Genomic DNA, 18,295 nt, shown 5'->3' on the forward strand with positions numbered 1-18,295 from the left:
AAATGTAATTTTGTGTGGTCCGGCATCAACTTTAGCACATTGTGTTTGTCAATTAATGTGACTGATAAAAAACAGATCTCATTTAAAAGCAAACGAGAGCAGAAAACCAGAGCACACAGCTTTTTTTTTTGCCACTGCAGTTCATTTCACTTTCACCTAACTCTCCAGAGATAAAGTCCATGTTCACGGCGTGTCTGTGACCATATACGGCACTACTAATATAGAACTATTTCTGAAGCTTGGAATGTACAGTTATATCACAGTCTTGTCCTGATTAAAAACTCTTTCCAACATAAAAACTGGTCCTACTTTACGCGCCTTTTATTTTTTACATTTTTCCAAAAGGACCTGTAGCGGGATGGATTTCTGATCGTCTGATTGGCTAGCTCAATTTTGCCAACCAGCCAGCAGGTACACAAGTCATTTAGGCACTATGCAACCACGTCAAAGTAAATAAATTAATAGATAAAATAAAATTATTCCATTATAGCAATAAATGTGAATAAATAATTCTATTTATAATACAAAAGCCCTATTGTGGCTCCTATCTCTAAGACATACAGCAGTCTAAGTGTGAATCATGTATGACAAAATCTAATGTAACAAATAAATAACCCCATAATAACGTGTATACAATCTCCTATTAACATACAGTGGTGAGAAAAAATCTGAAAGCCTCCAGAGAATCAGTTGTTTATGGAGTTGGATCGCTACAACGAGGTATAGGCCGCCGTTAGCCAAAAACACAAAGCTGCATGTGTTGTTTGTTATATTTATGGCCGTTAGAAGGTGACTATGCTTTTGAGCAGCCGGCCGCCGCCGCGCTGCTGTCACCGAGCCTCTTACTGATGACAGAGCATTCGTCTCTGCTAAGTTTATCAGCTAATTCTCTTACTCAACTCCACGCGGACATTAACTACACGGTGATAAATGTGCACTTAGCACTATAGCGTTCTTGTTCCTTGGTTTTGATAAACACATTTACCTTGAAAAATCCTGTTTTCAACCTTCACGATGCAGCCTTGTGTCGATTTAAGTCCCCAACAAACGCACCTAATTTGGTTGGAAACAATTTTGAAACCTTTTTGACATATAGGCCTAAATCCCAGTATTTCCAGGGATACCTCGACAGTTTAGTTAATTAGCTTATAAACCATCACCCCAGAGTTTGATTAGAGGTCCTCCTTCTGAGTCTGTTTCAAATCTGCCGTGTTTGTTTACTAATTGTTCTAAATAACCAGAAGAATGCAGACATGAAAAGGCGTGTGGCGCCACCTAGCGTTGCAGAGTCAAATGCAGCTCACTCAATAATTGGATCCTTTTCCAGCGCACGTTTACTTGGATTTCTATGAAAATCCAGTGAAATCCTTAGCTAGATTGTTGCTAATAGCTCGATTTAGATGAGCATGTGACCGTACTGAGGGGAAGTGGATTGCTAGGCCTAGCTTAAATGGCGAAATAAATTACCTATGCCACAGTTTTTGTATTTCTGTTCCTGTTTTATTTTGAAAACCTGTCTCCTTGTGTTTTAGTTTTGTCTTGACTTCCTTTGTTCCCATCTGCCCTGATTGTTTGCACCTGTGTCTCATCAGCTCCCACGTGTATATCTTGTCTTACCTTTCCCTTGCTCCCCGGCTGGTCCGTACTGTTTTTACCATCATGTTTCTTGTCATGGTTAATTCTAGTGACACTTGTGCAGAAGTAACTATGTATGATTATATTCTGATGCCAGCGTTAGCCTGCAGCAGCAGAGCTGAAGTCAAGTTAGCCGCCGCTGAGTTTACTGTCAGATTCTGTGTAATATTTCAAACAAAACAATAAATTAGCAATAATTGGACGGTGCGTTATTAAAGTTGGGACAGACATGAGAGACCAACATTTCACAGAACTTTAACTAAAAACCATGACTGGAATGTTCAACGGCTAACTGCTATATCTACATATAAAAACATCAACAGATGTGGTTAAGAGACATCGTATTTGGTCAGAACATTATTCAGCACTTTCCTCAAGGACTCAACCGTCACATCCGTCAGCTTCACAAATGCAGAAACACTGATAGCTGTAATTCTGTTACGTTTGCACGGATAGCTGAATGAGGCTACGTAATAGTAACCCTAGATCACTTAGCTGGACTACGACGGCAATCCCTGGGTTTCCAGTTGCACTATGTAACCTGGTTAGCGGGAACATTTACACTGATAGATACCCAATGAAATGAAAACAGTACATTTACATGCACTAACAGAAAGTCGAATTGTTGCCATAATCCGACCGATATCGAGGTTTTAAAAGCCATGTTTACACCTTAGCTTATCTGAAACTCCAGTTTAATCCTTAGTTAGATTGTTGTAATAGCTTGATTAGATATGCATGTAACCGCACTGACATAGGGCTAAGTAATCACGATGGACTGACGACTGCACGCTCCCATAGCTGGAGACAGGTAGCAGTCACATAAGCTGCTGGCCACTGATTCGTAACACCGCTGACGGAAGTTATGGCATCGTTTTAGTTTTTTTTTTACACAATCACGTTGCCGGGGGGGGTTATTGGGTACACATAGACAAGGACAATTTTCACATTATAATCAAACTCTGGGGTTGATTGCAAGCCATGCCACGAGAAACTTGCACATCCCTGCCCTGGGTTGGGGACCTCAGCACGGCCCTGAATAATAAGGGATAAAATAAATAAAATACAGAGGTAACGTTTAGTCCAGCTAGCTGTAGTTGCTGTTTCTGTCGGCTTTATCTTAACTGGAACATTGTTGTACAGTTATCTGTGGTAACTAAGCTGAAATACTGAGATAGTAGCGAGTCTTCTACTCTAAAATTGAATATCTGCAGCAATGTTTATTTCATATGTTCAGCTGAATGAGGCCCAAACATTGTCCAATCATCTGGAGGCTGAAATATTTCCCCTCACCACTATAAAACATGATAAATGCAAAGGCATATTCCAAAGTTAACAGTACAAATATCAGAGAAACACCAGTAAAGAGGGATATTTAGTAACGTGTAGTGACGGTATAATGATGAGGAACAGAGGTGATACTATGAGAGCAACCTGGATCTGCAACGTGTGGGGATTTTAGTTTGTACTACAAACACTTGCCACATGTTCAATACTCAGAAGTCCTGTGGCAACTGGAAAACAGTCCCTGCGTCTCGCGTCTGCTCTCTCAGTACAAACTCACGTTCTCCCACTCCACCAGGTACTGCACCTTCCCTTCTGGTGTGACACGCCTTGCCAAGATCCTCACCGCCTCCCCTCCTCCCCAGCTCCTGGCCACAGTCCCGTCCCTGCCTCCGTCGCCCAGCCCCGCTCCGCCTCCGCCCCCGCCCCCGCCCCCGCCCCCGTCTCCGCCTCCACCTCCTCCGGCGTCTCCTCCGCCAGCCGTGCAGGTGGGCTGATAATGAGGTACGTCACGGAGGATGAGGGGCTCGGGCTGCTTCTGCCCTGGCTGGTGTTGGTGGCTGTGGTGGTGGCTGTGGTGCTGATGCTGGTGCTGGTGCTGGTGCAGGTGGTGGTGGTGGTGGTGGTGGTGGTTTCCGTTGCCTTCGACGGGGTACGGAAAGCACGGAGGTGGTACCCGGCAACTGTCCTCTAGGCTGGGAACAGAAACAAAGGCGAGGAAACGACTCAATTCTTTTGATATAATAGTATAACAAAACTCGTCTGATTGCAGTGGGTCTAGCTGAGCAAGTACAACCTCAAATTAACAAAATATCACTGAGGCCCCGTTTACACGGGGCAAAAACGGAGGCGTTTTCATGCGTTTTGGCCGTTCGTTTACACGAAAACGGAGGTCAAAGTCACCAAAAACGATCATTTCTGAAAACTCCGGCCAAAGTGGAGATTTTCAAAAACTCTGTTTTCACGTTTGCGTCTAAACAGAGGAAAACGGAGGAAAACGGAGATTTACGTCACATTATGCGACAGAAACGTCACCAGCAGCGTCATGAGTGCGACCTGTGTTTACAATTTGTTTGGCCACCGTCAATATTTTCTTTTATTTTACCTGTTTTAAATTTTCTCAGACTCTCGTTCCGTCTTGGAATTAAAGCCTGAATTATGGTTCCGCGTTAAATCGATGCAGAGCCTACGGCGTAGGGTACGCGGCGATGCGCGCCGTACAGTGTGCGTCGCCGCGTACCCTACGCCGTAAGCTCTGCGTTGGTGTAACGCGGAACCATAAATCAGCCTTAACTGGAAGTTACACGTGTCATTTGTTGATGTTTTTTCCAGGATTCTGATTGGCTGGCATGACGTTAACAGCGTTTTCATGCGAGTCCGTGTAAACGAGGATATTTTTGAAAACGTAGAGGGGAAAATATCCGTTTTTGTAAATACCCAGGCTATGTGTAAACGTGGCCTTATTTCACTGCAATTATAAAAAAAAAAAAACAATTTCAGCAATTCTAAGCGTCCCTTTAGTGCTTTCATTGGTTTTCCGAGCCAGGCGCTGCTAATAATAAGACTTCATCATCAGCAAATGTGATGACCAGTATAAAGGCAAACATTCGGGCAGTTTGTGGTTGTGGTGCATCATGATCTACGTTTAACACAATGCCAAGAGGGAAAGACCTAAGCAATGCTGGTGCCGTTCAATTTCGAATAAAACCTTTTAGAAACCGTTTGTAAAGTTTTTCAGCCAATAAAACATATTACCTTTAAGATGTGAATGAAGATGCTGAAGGCCTTTTACTCAAAGCTCAGAGGCTTTGCACAGAGGTCAATGGAGGGATAAGAACTAGGTAATAAAAGTGATGGCAGATCTCCATGGTTGTGTCAGCTGCGAATCAAAAGATCATGCCCCTAATTATACATCAGTTTGGACCAAACTGTAAACAACTTTTGACATCTTAAAAGGAGACTGGCTCAGTTTTGGAGCCAAACTCTAGTGGTCGCCAGAAAGTTTTCCTTCTTCTCCATCGGCTTCAGCCTTTGAAGTGGGAATGTCGGCACCCGACCCCATCCAGCAGAGGCCGGTGGCCCGAGCTCGGCTCTGCTGGAGGTTTCCTGTTGACAGGGACGTGTTTGTATCCACCGTCACCTCAGACTCGCTCAGGGTGGTTGATTGCAGTGAAATTGAATTGAATTGAATTATATCCATTTAACTGCTTTGCAGTAAAACTGTTTGCTTTTTGTGTAACATGCCTCGAGACGACCTACACAAATTAAGTTTAATAGTTCAATACATAACATGAGATTATTAAAAATAAGAAAAACACCCGACGAGGGAAAAATCTATGGAGCCAAATCAAGGCCAAAAGTTTTGCTAATTTGAAAATAAAATTTGAACCTGAAAATTCTTTTTTACAGTTTCAATTTTTTTTTTTTCGGTATCAGATCTTTTTTTCAGTTTCAGAACTTTTTATTTCAGTTTCAAATCTTTTTTTTCAGTTTCACTTCTTTTTTTTCAGTTTCAAATCTTTTTTTTTCAGTTTCAATTTTTTTTTCAGTTTCAGACTTTTGGCCCAGATCTGGCGTGGGGGGCGTGGCATCAACTGAGAGGGGCGTGGCATCATGAGTGACAGCATAACAGAGAAGGCGGGGGACGTTCCTCACTCATGTTGCCTTCAGGAAATGTAGGTTGCAGAACATATCAGTAGAAGTATGATTCAACACTGTATATACTATATTCACGTGATTGGCAGTGGAAAAAACTGACACATTTCTGTTTAAAAAGCTGTACTAGACACCAATTGCAGTATAAAAGCAATAAACTATGCCAGACTGTACAGTTCAACAGCCACACATTAAAGTTTGAAATTTCCCATTTCCACATACTACCAAGTACGGTCTAAAACAGCTTTTTAAACAGAAATGTGTCCGTTTTTTCCACTGCCAATCACGTGAATATAGTGTATAGTGTTGAATCTGAAAAAAAAAGATTTGAAACTGAAAAAAAAGAAGTGAAACTGAAAAAAAAGATGTGAAACTGAAAAAAAAAGATCTGAAACTGAAAAAAAGATTTGAAACTGAAATAAAAAGTTCTGAAACTGAAAAAAAAAAGATCTGATACCGAAAAAAAAATAATTGAAACTGTAAAAAATAATTTTCAGGTTCAAATTTTATTTTCAAATTAGCGAAACTTTTGGCCTTGATTTGGCTCCATAAAAATCCTGGCAAAAAAATGCCCAAATTTACTGATTTTTGCACTTAACGGCAAAATAAACTTTCTAATAACTTCAGAAAGTTCTTTATTCTTATTTTAGATAAGTGCTTTTAAAATGTTTTTGTTTTACATTTTACAGCGGGAAGTATAAAGTGTTGTGTAAGTTAAGGCTCAGCTGATCATCAGAGTAAAGGAGGAGATGATAAAACAGGGAAAACCTGTTGTAGTGGTGGAGATTCGTAGACAGTGCAGCGTTTCCGTTGTACGTGGACTGGTAGAGGGCGTACATCCGCTTGGGTGGAGAGCTGTGGACGAAACGCACAGAAGAAGACGGCAATTTTAGACCTTTTTAATCTCACATTTTCATCTTCTTCGTGCAGTCAAGATACGGAACAGATTCCACGGGAAACAGAAACACTACTCCCTGTGCTTGAAGTTCATTCACTTCGACAGTATCTACAGATGAACCATCTGCTCTCACTTGAATGAGATGCTAAAGAAAATAATTTAAATCTTGACATTTAAAACAATCTCTTTCAACAACGGTTTTTACTGAAGATAATCCCAGCTCCGTGGCAATTTGAAGGTTGTTTATATCCTAAAAACCTCCTTTTGTCAGCACGAGCATGGTTATTATGGTAAGTAGCCTCTATTGGCTCCTAAAGCATCTTCTCAGCCATTTAACAGCAAAACATTTTCTTCCAGAACAACATATGTCTTGCTTTATTTGCTCCTGTTCATAAACAGAACGGCACGGGAGTCCTCACCTCACATCAAGCTCCTCCTCCGACTTCCTGGAGTTGTAAAGGCTGGCCCCTCCCATGTAGCCAGGGCAACATGGCAGCAGCTCAATCGTGTTGGCAGCGACTGGAGGTGGAGAGGCCTGAGCACAGGGGAGAGATGAGGCACAGATGAGCTGCCAGCATCATCCTGCACGCCGAAAACCAAGACCCCAAATCAGCTGGGAGGATGATGAGTAAAAGAAGAAGCAGCAGCACTTCTTCTATTTACTTTCACTCTTATTCCTTTACGGGCCGTATGAACCCATGGTTGTTCATGTTTTCTCTCGTGACAGCAACAGTTACAGTACGACCACTGAACACTGAAGGGGCAAATATCTTGGGAAGTCGCTTATAGCATAATCGCTGGAAGTGGGTAGCTTTACTGAGGCTTAACGGCTAAATATCTTATCTCATCTGTTTCTGCTTGAGATTGTCATGAACCGGAGTTTAAGTCTCCGGCGTTGACGATACAAACTCATGAAGCCTCTCAGCTGTTATTTTTCTCAGTTTTCCTGAAAACTTGTCCAAAAGTGAGGAACCAAGAGGTTGTTGTCGTTTCTTCTTTTGTGTTTGTTTGTTTGCTTTTGTTTCAAAGTTCTGCAGACTTTCTCCATCAGGGACCGGTCCAGCACCCGTACTCTCCTCTTTCTCCCCCATGCCTTTTATTTATTTTATTATTAGGGCCCGAGCACTGACAGTGCGAAGGCCCTATTGTATCTGTAGGAATTTTTTTTCTCGTTTTTTTTCCTTATTCCGACGAAATGAGGGCCTTTTTGTCCCCCTAAACGTGCCCCAAAAGTCACCAAATTTTGCACGCAAGCCAGGCCTGGCGAAGAATTTGATATTTAATGGTTTGCATTAATGGGTGTGGCCTAATGGCTCCACAGCGCCCCCTAGAAAACTTTGTGCCTCAAGCCCCACAATACGGTTTGACGTACATGTACGAAAATCAGTACACACCTGTATCATGTCGCAAGAAAAGTCTCTTGGCGCCATGGCCGAAACGAACCGGAAGTCGGCCATATCGAATGAATCGTGTAATTTTGCCGCAATTTATGCCATTTCTTTGGCCGCTTCTTCGCCTGAACCGTAACGTGCACCCAGGTGTGTTATACATCAAAATGTGCGTCTCGATCCTGCGACGACGCGCATTACTTTTCTCAGTCAAAAGCGTTACAGTGGCGACAATAGACGCCAAAAAGCGCGCCCCCCCTTCATCTGATTGGTCCATATTTGATAGTTCCTACTTTCTGTCATAACTTTTGAATGGTATGACATACAGAGTCGTGGGTGGTGTCATCGGACTCGGTTTTGACTCCTTCACCTTAATTGGTGCAAATTAGCCCCGTCCCTTCTTCTGATTGGTCGATATGTGATAGTCCCTTTTCTCTGCAATAACTTTGGAATGGTTTGACATAAAGACTCATGGGTGGTGTCATCGGACATGGTTTTGAGTCCTTGACCTTTATTGGGGAAAATTGCACGCGCGAGGGCCCGTTCATCACTGCTTGCAGCTTTAATAATATTTTTATTAGTATATTTATTCATTGGCATTAACGTTTAAGCACAATCCAATTCAAAGCTTCACACACCGAAGACAGGGTGTAATTATAATCACTCTGCCTGTTTGACATTTGTTGGAACTAGCCCCAACAAAGCACCGGGAAGCTTTGGCCTGAACGTAAAGAGCTTCATGTCGTCCTAACCATTTATATGAACGGCACAATGAGATGAAAACTAAACCGTTCTTCAATGGTCTAACTGTGTCCGAGCACTTGAAGCACCATTTGATCTCAGGTTCTCACAAACCCTGACCCCATGCCTTTGATAACGTGTCCTGTATCTGGGTTTGCATGGATGTGTCTTGAGGGAAGTATCTCGCCTTGTTGGAAGCATATGCTGCATATGAGCTGCATTCATGTTCCCCAAACCCCAGAGCCATCGGAAAGCGTGGCTTTTGGGCTTGTTGCTAACAAGTCCAGTCTAAATGGCACCCATTTCTTTAAAAGAAAAAAGAAAGAGCGCTCAGTTCTCAGCGGTGTAACGGTCCATTCAGGTTCCACCCAGGAAGCCCAGGTCTTCTGGATAAGATTAATAAGGCTCCGATTTTGAACAGTAAAGCTTTGAGAGGTGACGTATCCCCATATTGTTTGACAACGGTTTCCACAATAATCAGTTCATGGGATATTGATGAACAACTCCACCTGATGCAGCGTCGTCCGAGGAGTCAGAGCTTCACAAGAAGTAAGGAAATATGCAGAGCGTTCCCATTTTTCTTAACGGGAGATTGTTTTTAAACCTGCTGCTGCAGCTTCTCAGTCGTCCAGGTCAGAGTGACCCTCAAAGGCAACTGCTTCACCTTACATCCAGAAGGATGCTTAAATAACATCATTACATAATCCCCTCTATCCAATCCTTTTTTTAAATGTTTTGCAGGCTTTCAATGCAGAAATTGACGTATGAATTTAAGTTGACAAGAAGACGTGTGACCCATCTTTAGGTTCAGCCGTCTATAAAAAAAAAGAGGCAATTTTGCAACTCAGCAAGAATTGAATTCCGTGGAGACAGAAGGGAAAAAGGCGGATGAGTGTGTGATGATGGGATGGGTGTGATCGGATCATCGAAGCTTCGCGACGCAGCTGTACCGCGTTCCACTTCACGGCATCGAGTGCACATCACGGCTCACGGAGACGACTGGTTAGTGAGGCGGCTCTCCACACAGCCATGAAAAATAAAAACATCAGAGGATCGTCAGAGCCATCAATCACCGGAGACATTATCTGGGAGGGAGCCACCTAAAGATTTCTCATCACTGGACTGTGACGTATAGCACCACACCGGGCCCATTATCATCCCCTTCTCCAGCACCACTATTAGGACGGGAGATTATTATTCAGTGGCCTCAGTCAACGTCTGTGCCTTTAAATGGATGTGCTCTGTCGGAGCCGCACTGTCAAGGTGCCAGCACCACCTGGCCAAACTGTAATTGACTGCAAACTGCACTTGGAAGTGATCCCAGGCTGCACATATCAGCATTCCTACCCATCTCACTTTCCCCTCCGCAAGGAGCCCGCTCCTCCAAGACGGACGCAGATTAGCATCAATCAGAGGGGAACAAAGGGGCCGGGATGTGCCAGCGTATTGTTGCAGGATTACAGTAAGTGCACGCACACGCAGATCCTAGATCTGTGTGGGAGGAAACAGCAGGGCGAGCCTTCACGGTTAAGGATGCTGTGTAAAAATAGCAACCGCTGCGTGTGATGTTGCTTGTTTCAGTGCGATCCGTCGGGAATTGGGTTTGATGATAATGATAAATGTGGCGCTGAACCGCAGGTGTTGATGAAATACATGAGCAGGTTTTCGCAAGATTGGATTTGAATTTTGCATTTTAACGGAGCAGAACACGCGACACCTCATCCCTCACAGCTACTTTTAATCTAACTGTGTACTCTGAAGCATTAAACATACTGCAGAACGGGGGAGAACAAATACACAGGCGCCGAGCTGCACATGCCGTCAGGAGACAGGCAGACGGATCCAGACTGTGAAATGAATCTTCATCGCATCGCCTGACTGACAGGTTATTTGGGTCGCAGAGAGCTGTTTACCAGGCTGCATTAGAAAAAGAAAAAAGATCATGGAGGTATTGTGGCCCAGACCTCCCCCCTCCTCCCGGACCAGAGGCACTGACCTGTGTCTCCATGATGCGACGCTTTGATTTACGCGGCTCTGGCCCCCCCACTCTTCTCTGGCAGGGGAGAGACAATGGGCTGCAATAAACAAAAAACACATACATTAGTATACAAGCACACACAAACATCCAGTCCCCTCGTATACGTATTTAGTTTTAATATTGTGGTACCATAAGGGCCTAACGATGGGTGCAAAATACAAGCACATAGCCATTTCTTAATACATGAACTTAAAATTTGATGTCTTGTTGTTTTTCTTGAAAGTTGCATATTTAGGCTTTTGGACCGAAACCCAAAAAGAGGCTCAAAGTGCTTGAAAAACATCATTATATCAGTGTTAAGGATTTAAAATGTTTCTTTCAATCTAGGGGAAACAATCAAGACAACTCAACAGAATCATTATAAAGAAAAGGATTTATTATCATTGTTCAGACTTGGTATTAAAATGCGTCCGAGGAAAAAAGAGCTTCGAAGTGCTTGAAAAACAACATTATATCGGCGTTAAGGATTTTAAACGTTTTTTTTTTCAATGTTTCAATCTAGAGGAAACAATCAAGACATCTCAACAAAACCATTATAAAGAAAAAAGGATTTATTCTTGTTGTTCAGGCCTGGTTTTAAAATGCGTCAGAGGACATCGCTAGCATATTTAGGCTTTTGAACCGAAACCCAAAAAGAGGCTCAAAGTGCTTGATAAACATAATTATATCCGCATTAAGGATTTTAAAGGTTTTTTTTCAATCTTTCCGTCTAGGGGAAACAATCAAGACAACTCAACAGAACCATTATAACGAAACAGATTTATTCTCGTTGTTCAGACCTGGTATTAAAATGCATCAGCCAACCCTAATGATTCAGACCCAGTCTCTCAGGACATATGGTCATTTTGTCTTTGGAGTTTGAAGACCATGTAATATCTACAGACAGCCGCTTACGCAATAATTAATTTGATATTGTGCATGAATGACCACAATAAAAGTCTTTTTTTTCTTATCTATTTTCGTTGGGCATCTTTCCTTGTATTCTATACACCCTGATTTGTAATGAACATATCTTTTGTTGAATAAAGCTGCTATAAAAAAAAAGTTTGTTGTGGATATTATTTGCCTTTTTTTTTTTTGCTTTTTAGTGTTTTAACAACTATGTTTTTGATATTTCCAAATTAAAAAAACGTGTATTTATTTGCATTGAAATGTGAACATCACATTTATATGTCGGGTGTAAACATGCGTGCTGGGCACGGTGCTGCTTGCGGTTGGATGCATGTTAAAGCAGGGTCTAAATGAGGGGTAAGAAAAAGTGTTGAAGGATAAAATGTGATTTAGGGAAAATGTTGAGAGGGAAATTACATTTTTCTGCTGTGCAAGTGAGAATTACAGATGGGACGCCTGATCATCTGGTAATCAGAATCTGACCATTTTTGTCAGATTGACTCTAACTGGTACGAGCGTGTAGTTTTTTTTGTCAGCTTGCTACATTCATTTGCACTGCACATCCTTGAAAAATGCTTTTTTTTTTTTTTACTTTTGGGGCATGATCACTCAAAGTATAAGATGGGAAGCTTAGAATATTGAGAAATCCAATTTTTTCCAGCCATGAAGGATATCATGATGGCCTGAACTGGGAAGTCAGAACAGCACAAAAAGTAATTTGTACAGCCTGTAAGGCTAAAAAAAAACAACAAAACATCCACCACAGTCTGCTGGACTTGCTCAATGTGATGAGGCTAACAACAGCTAAGAGGCTACCGTAGCAGAACACACAGCCTGCAGCCTCTGCTGTGTTGGCTGTTTACAACTTTAATCAACTCTTATTTCTTTCTGTAGAACAATAATCACCATAAATAAACACAATTAAGCAGTTAACGACAGCAGAAGCAGCAGCCTACCTACTAGCATGATTTTTAGCCTTTGCAAGCCATAACTTTACCAGTTACTTTAAGGAAAATCAGCTTAGTTTGGGTCACAGGTGGAAAAATGCAGGTGAAAAGTTCAAATGAAAGCAATGACTGTTCTAGCAAATATATTTGGAGCAAGGATACTCGTGTCAAACACACTGAACGGCTTATTGTTTCTAGCAAATCAGACTCAGAATCGCTCCACTCATTAAAAATCAGTTTTGTCACAAATGGCTCACATTTTATATGCAAATAAACAAGCATGTCGCTTGGTTCACATACCAAAAACGTATTCACCATAATAACTTTAACATCATGATCTTAATATTGATGGGTGTTGGCATAAACCAATATTTGGTTTCTGTCTTGTGGCCACGACAGTAAAACTAAGTAAAAATAGTTCCTTTTTAATAACGGACTTCTGAAAAATTATAGTTTGCAGCTATTTTGGCAAACAAAGGATAATAAATGAAACATTAACATGGTTTTTCCATTCATGCGCACTTAAAGCAGCACAACGTAACTTTCAGCTTTTCTGAGTTTGGCGGCATCTTTTGGACAAAAGCGGTATTGCTTTACCAGAAAGAACACTACGTTTCCCATGAGCACCAGCGCGTACTGCCTGAAAGATCCTGTCCCGTCGCGTGCATTTGTTTTGATAGTGAATGAAATAAGATGGGACGGACTTTTCTGTTTCACCAAGTGAACAGACGGAACGCAAAAAAAAGATGTTAAACTGCTGGAAAGGAACTGGAATTTACTGTGATACCTTAAACAAGGAAGCCAGGGAGCAGTATATGGAGAAAATAATGATTATTAACGGTTTGGATCCATATGAAATCCCTACTAAAGAGTGGAGCTCCTCGTCGGAGCTGCACTCTTTAGAAAGGATTTACTGCCGCGGTGTGTTTCCATGTGTTTCAATAAATTTGTATAATAGTACAACATACAGTACATGTTTTGTATCCCTCTTACTTCTCTTTTCTTTTTTTTTGACTGCTATATTATGTTGAAGAGACTCCGAGGCGTGAGCAATATTTTTGTTTTCCTCGTGAGATTATTTTTTTCCTCTGCAGCTACAAATAAGAGTTAATATTTTTTCCTCAACAAACTAGTTTTATCTGAAGATTGGGGTTAATTGCACCGTAGAGAGCTGGCCAGCAACTGCGTTTAGCTGGCGAAGTGGGGAATAAAACCCGTGTTTTGATCCGACCCGGTCTGTGTGAGTGTTTGCGGTTTACTGTGTGGAAGGTGTTTGGTCGTTACAGCCGCGATCCAAAGCGAGCCAACGACTCTTTCACTCTTTTACTCTGTTATATCAGATACTTGGTGTCCGTGGTTCTGCCTCCAAGCAGGAAACCGGTGAAAAGTTAAACCATTAGCGATCTTTTCCCCACGTCTGTTATGTGGACCTGCTGCAGCTACAACACAGCAACGGGTTACTCGCTTCTGCGGAGCTGCGCTACAAGCCCCGCCCATTTTCGTCTCGACTGCGAATCGGGAAGGAGGGGGAAGTGACGTATGCCGTAAAGCAGTCAAAGCTGTAAAGATTTGTAGTTTTTTAGTGTGGCAGGGTTCCTACCATGCTCCTCAAAGTTACATAGTGCCAGTGAAGGTGATACAGACCGCTCAGACCATGACAGAGGTGGAAAAGTTACGTAGTGTCGCTTTAATAGCCTATTTGTTTGAAGGGAGTCAGAAAAATCATCCACAATCTTTCCATTTAATTTGAAAATTTTCTTCAGAAAATGATTTCAACTTAAATAAGAAGCTACTAAAAACTAAAACTAATTCACACGGTCCACAATATCTACAATACTAGTGGAGTTCCATTCTCTTCTATGAAAATATGAAGGTTTTTCTGGTATATTAAAGTGCTGCGGTCCTTTGATTCCTGACGTTACTGGTCGTGGATAATGACCCCACATCCTTTAGGATTCCCAGAACTGTCACAGAGATAGGAGTGAAAATAAAACCCCTCTCTGTCCTCACTCTGACCTTCTCCGGTGGGTGATGCTGATAGGCGGTTCGGTGATGAGCGGCGACGAATCAGACGTGAGCGGGGGCGGGGCTCTGACCTGCAGCCCAAAAAGACACTTCTTCTTCTTGATCTCCTTTCCAGAGACGAACCTGAGCAACAGCAAAGAAACATAGACGGGTGTAAAACTGTTTCATCACCTTGTATGTTTGTTTGTTTGCTTTAATTCGATCATTACTCCCCTCTGAAGCTAATAATGCAGTTAGAGCCGTGTAGCCTAATGTACCTGCTCTCCTGATGAGAAGTGTCATCATGGGAACATTTCTAGTGCATAATTACAGCCGACAATGCCAGGAGAAAATCAGTTTTATTGACTACAAGTTGTTTTTTTAAATTACAAAATTAATTAAAAAACTACTCACAGCAATTAGTTTTCTACTCGTGATTTTAAGGGGACAAAAACAAAAACAAAAATCTGTGCTTGAGTGGAGATATTTAACATAACTAGTGATAAAACACAACCCTGTCGGCCTGTTCGGGACCAAAACGAGGAACTAAAGCCCTAAAGCAGAGGACGTCGGGTCACGCGGTCCTGCTCGCCAATCCAGTGGTGTGTGCGCGGCGTTCATACCTCCCATCATATGCCATGGCTTACCTGTCCTTGTGGGAGTTGAGCGCGTTGAGGAGATTGTGACAGCGGTCCTGCCTCGGCGTGTCAGAGAGCTGGAGGACAGACAGGAATGGAAAAATCAGAGCCAGCGGCGACACACAATCATTTTCTTTTCCAGCCGCTGACAGCTACAACACTGAAATTAAAAGACAATCCACTGTTGTGGCTGCAAAAGCTGGAAAACACGGCTGTTTCAGGACGACGGGACCAACCAAACAAACTCAAAAGCATTTCTAAATGTCTGAAAGAAACATGCAGAAAAATCTAATCTCCCTGACTCTCTTACACTCTACAGGACTGTCTCAGAAAAATAGAATATTGTGATAAAGTCCTTTATTTTCTGTAAGGCAAAAATGTCATACATTCTGGATTCATTACAAATCAACTGAAATATTGCAAGCCTTTTATTATTTTAATATTGCTGATCATGGTTTACAGCTTAAGAAAACTAAAATATCCTATCTCAAAAAATTTGAATATTCTGGGAATCTTAATCTTAAACTGTAAGCCATAATCAGCTATATTAAAATAATAAAAGGCTTGCAATATTTCAGTTGATTTGTAATGAATCCAGAATGTATGACATTTTAGTTTTTTTAATTGCATTACAGAAAATAAAGAACTTTATCACAATATTCAAATTTTCTGAGACAGTCCTGTACATATCAGGGATTTTAGGAGAAAATAAACTGTAACGGTAAGCTATGAGAGAAATGTTTGCACACACTGACTCTGACTCTGAAAGTAACGACGAGGCCAAACAAGAATAAATAAATATTGAACAGCGACTTGACCTCCACGCATCAAAGACGTGAAAGTCCATTTGTGCTGCTTTAGAGAGTCCTGACGTTTGAGTTCTGTTAAGATTTCCATCATTTGATTGTTCATCCTCACGTGAAACATTAAAGTTGCAAAGTTCACAGCAGAGTGATGATTCTGGGATGTCTGAAATGCATCACTTGCAGTGGAAGCTTCCTGCCAACGTCACCGTGAACGGCGCAGCTGTGCGCCGCCTGCTGCGTCTGACTGTCATTACCACGCCAACATGAGTTCCTCTGAGGAGGAACCTGTTGTACTTGATGAAATGAAGAAGAGATGGATGAGCTGGATAACCGGCTGCAACACTGAAATTAGTGTTGTTTTTGGCAGCCTGTTTGCATTTTAGTCTTAGTCTAGTCTTGGGGCCAAGCTATCATTTTAGTTTTTATTAGTTTTAGTCACGTTCATTCTCCTTTTAGTCGTGTCAAGTTTCAGTCGACTAAAAGTCTGAGCATTTTCGTCAGAATTGTCCAGGACCATTTTAGTCTCGTTTTAGTCAAAGATTGTATTTAGCCAAACCCTTTTTACAATTCAAACAAGGTTATCTTATTATTATATTATTGTTACCTTATACACTCAAGAATACATTCATTCCAGATACAGAAGACTCTAATTTGAGTTTACAACATATTTATTTTTCCGCATTTCTCCCAGTCTTTTTCTTTTTCGACGACACATTCAGTTTTCTTTTCCACGTCTATGTAGGAAAGTGTATCCAAAGATCTAAAGACTAAACTGGCTTAAAGACTAAACAGGAAACAACCTAAGAAATGTATATTAAGGATCTTTGTTATGACATTTCGTCTCGTCTTGTTTTGGTCAACGCAAATGAAGACACATTTAAGTTTTTAATTGAGTTTTTATTTTGTAATCTACATTTTAGTCTCGTTTTTATTCGTCTTTATTGCGTCTCATCTCATTTTCCTCAGGTGATAAAGGTTTGTTCACGACGATATTTAGTCATAATTTTCGTTAACTAAAGCAACTTTAGTAAAAATAACAAATAACAAAGTCTCAGAGTAACCAATCACGTGCAATATAAAAATAAATCATCAAAATATAAATAAATCATCCAGCACCCCTCTTTAATATTCATGCTGCCTCACTCTGCTGCACCTCTCACTTTTTTTATTTCTTTTGTACAATTTTTAATTTTTTATCTTGTATTTTTGCATAATTCTTGTCTGTAGAAATTGTAAATAGGTCATACTTATTCTCACTACCTCAAACTGCTGCACCTTAAAATGTTTATAATTTTTGTACATAGAAATTCCACATTTGTCTATTGTCTATTTGTCTATTGTTCACTTGTTTATTGTTCACCTTATACCATAGAGAGCGAAACTACCGGAGTCAAATTCCTTGTTGGACAATGTTCGAACCTGGCCAATAAAGATGATTCTGATTCTGATTAACTGAAATGATTCTCCAGAGATATAAATGTTGAAGATGATTTTACCACTAAACTTTGCTATCGTCTTTGGACCTGTGCAGCTCGGAGCTACTGGCTTTTGCCGTTTCACTTTTGCAGCCACTGGCTCTGGATTGTGGTCTTAAACCCCCCCCACACAGCGATTTTCAGGTTGACATACAGGTTACATCCCAGGGAAGCATGTGTGACGTATAAAGGAGAGTGTTTTAAGTGATGGAGAGAACGACTATGAAGCCAGACGTGGATTTGACGAAGGTTGCTGAGACTCCTTGGCTGTGGAGCAGAGCTCGGAGTAGAAATGTGCACAAAACAACTGAACGCTTCATACTTGCTGAACAGCAAAGAACTGGGGGATCTAACCAGCAAAATACATTAAAAGTTTTTAAAAAAGCACACAAATCTGACTCAAGTGCGGTCAGCGGTGCATGTCTCGGGGCTGCAGAGCTGCTCTGTAATATGTTAGAGATCCACTCTGACCAGCTCCGTTGCTACGTGCTTCATTATGCTCCATTACGGCTGAAGCCGTTTGTCTGTCAACGTTCATCATTATCCTTCCAGATACGGAGCCGAGTATCCTCAGATGACCTGCCCATCCCGCCCTCCGCCGGGGCGTCTTTCACACAGCGTTTTAGGCAGAAGGACCAGCGAGCTGATTCGCTGAAACCGAGTCTCGGCGCCTCAGCCCGCCGGTAAGTGTCGGGCTAGTCCCATGTGGTGCAGGGTTGGTTATCGGGCCAAAGACCCCGACACGTTCGGCCCCAGCATGACTTGCTTGTTCTTAACTCATTATTCAGGGGTTTTTTTTAGTCCGGTGTGACTTTGAATCATCTTTAAATGACAGATTCATCGTTAAGCCCTGATGTGTAGTATAAAGAACAGCATTATGATGTTTTGGTTTTTT

The 18,295-nt window shown here is 41.6% G+C and overlaps 1 protein-coding gene across 1 annotated transcript in view; it reads right to left on the minus strand.

The window, feature by feature from the left end:
* Positions 1-2,329: 2,329 nt before the first annotated feature.
* The window catches only part of phf1 (PHD finger protein 1), a 33,956-nt gene continuing 17,990 nt past the window's right edge, over positions 2,330-18,295 (minus strand). Inside the window, exons 10-15 of the mRNA XM_061718546.1 lie at positions 15,129-15,196; positions 14,494-14,625; positions 10,598-10,676; positions 6,892-7,007; positions 6,343-6,429; positions 2,330-3,614 (exon numbers count right to left, since the gene is read on the minus strand). Coding sequence (XP_061574530.1) covers positions 3,185-3,614; positions 6,343-6,429; positions 6,892-7,007; positions 10,598-10,676; positions 14,494-14,625; positions 15,129-15,196 — 912 coding nt within the window. The 3' untranslated portion in view covers positions 2,330-3,184. The remainder of the gene's footprint in view (positions 3,615-6,342; positions 6,430-6,891; positions 7,008-10,597; positions 10,677-14,493; positions 14,626-15,128; positions 15,197-18,295) is intronic.

This window comes from Cololabis saira, chromosome 3 (assembly GCF_033807715.1).
Source record: "Cololabis saira isolate AMF1-May2022 chromosome 3, fColSai1.1, whole genome shotgun sequence".
Lineage (NCBI taxonomy): Eukaryota > Metazoa > Chordata > Actinopteri > Beloniformes > Belonidae > Cololabis > Cololabis saira.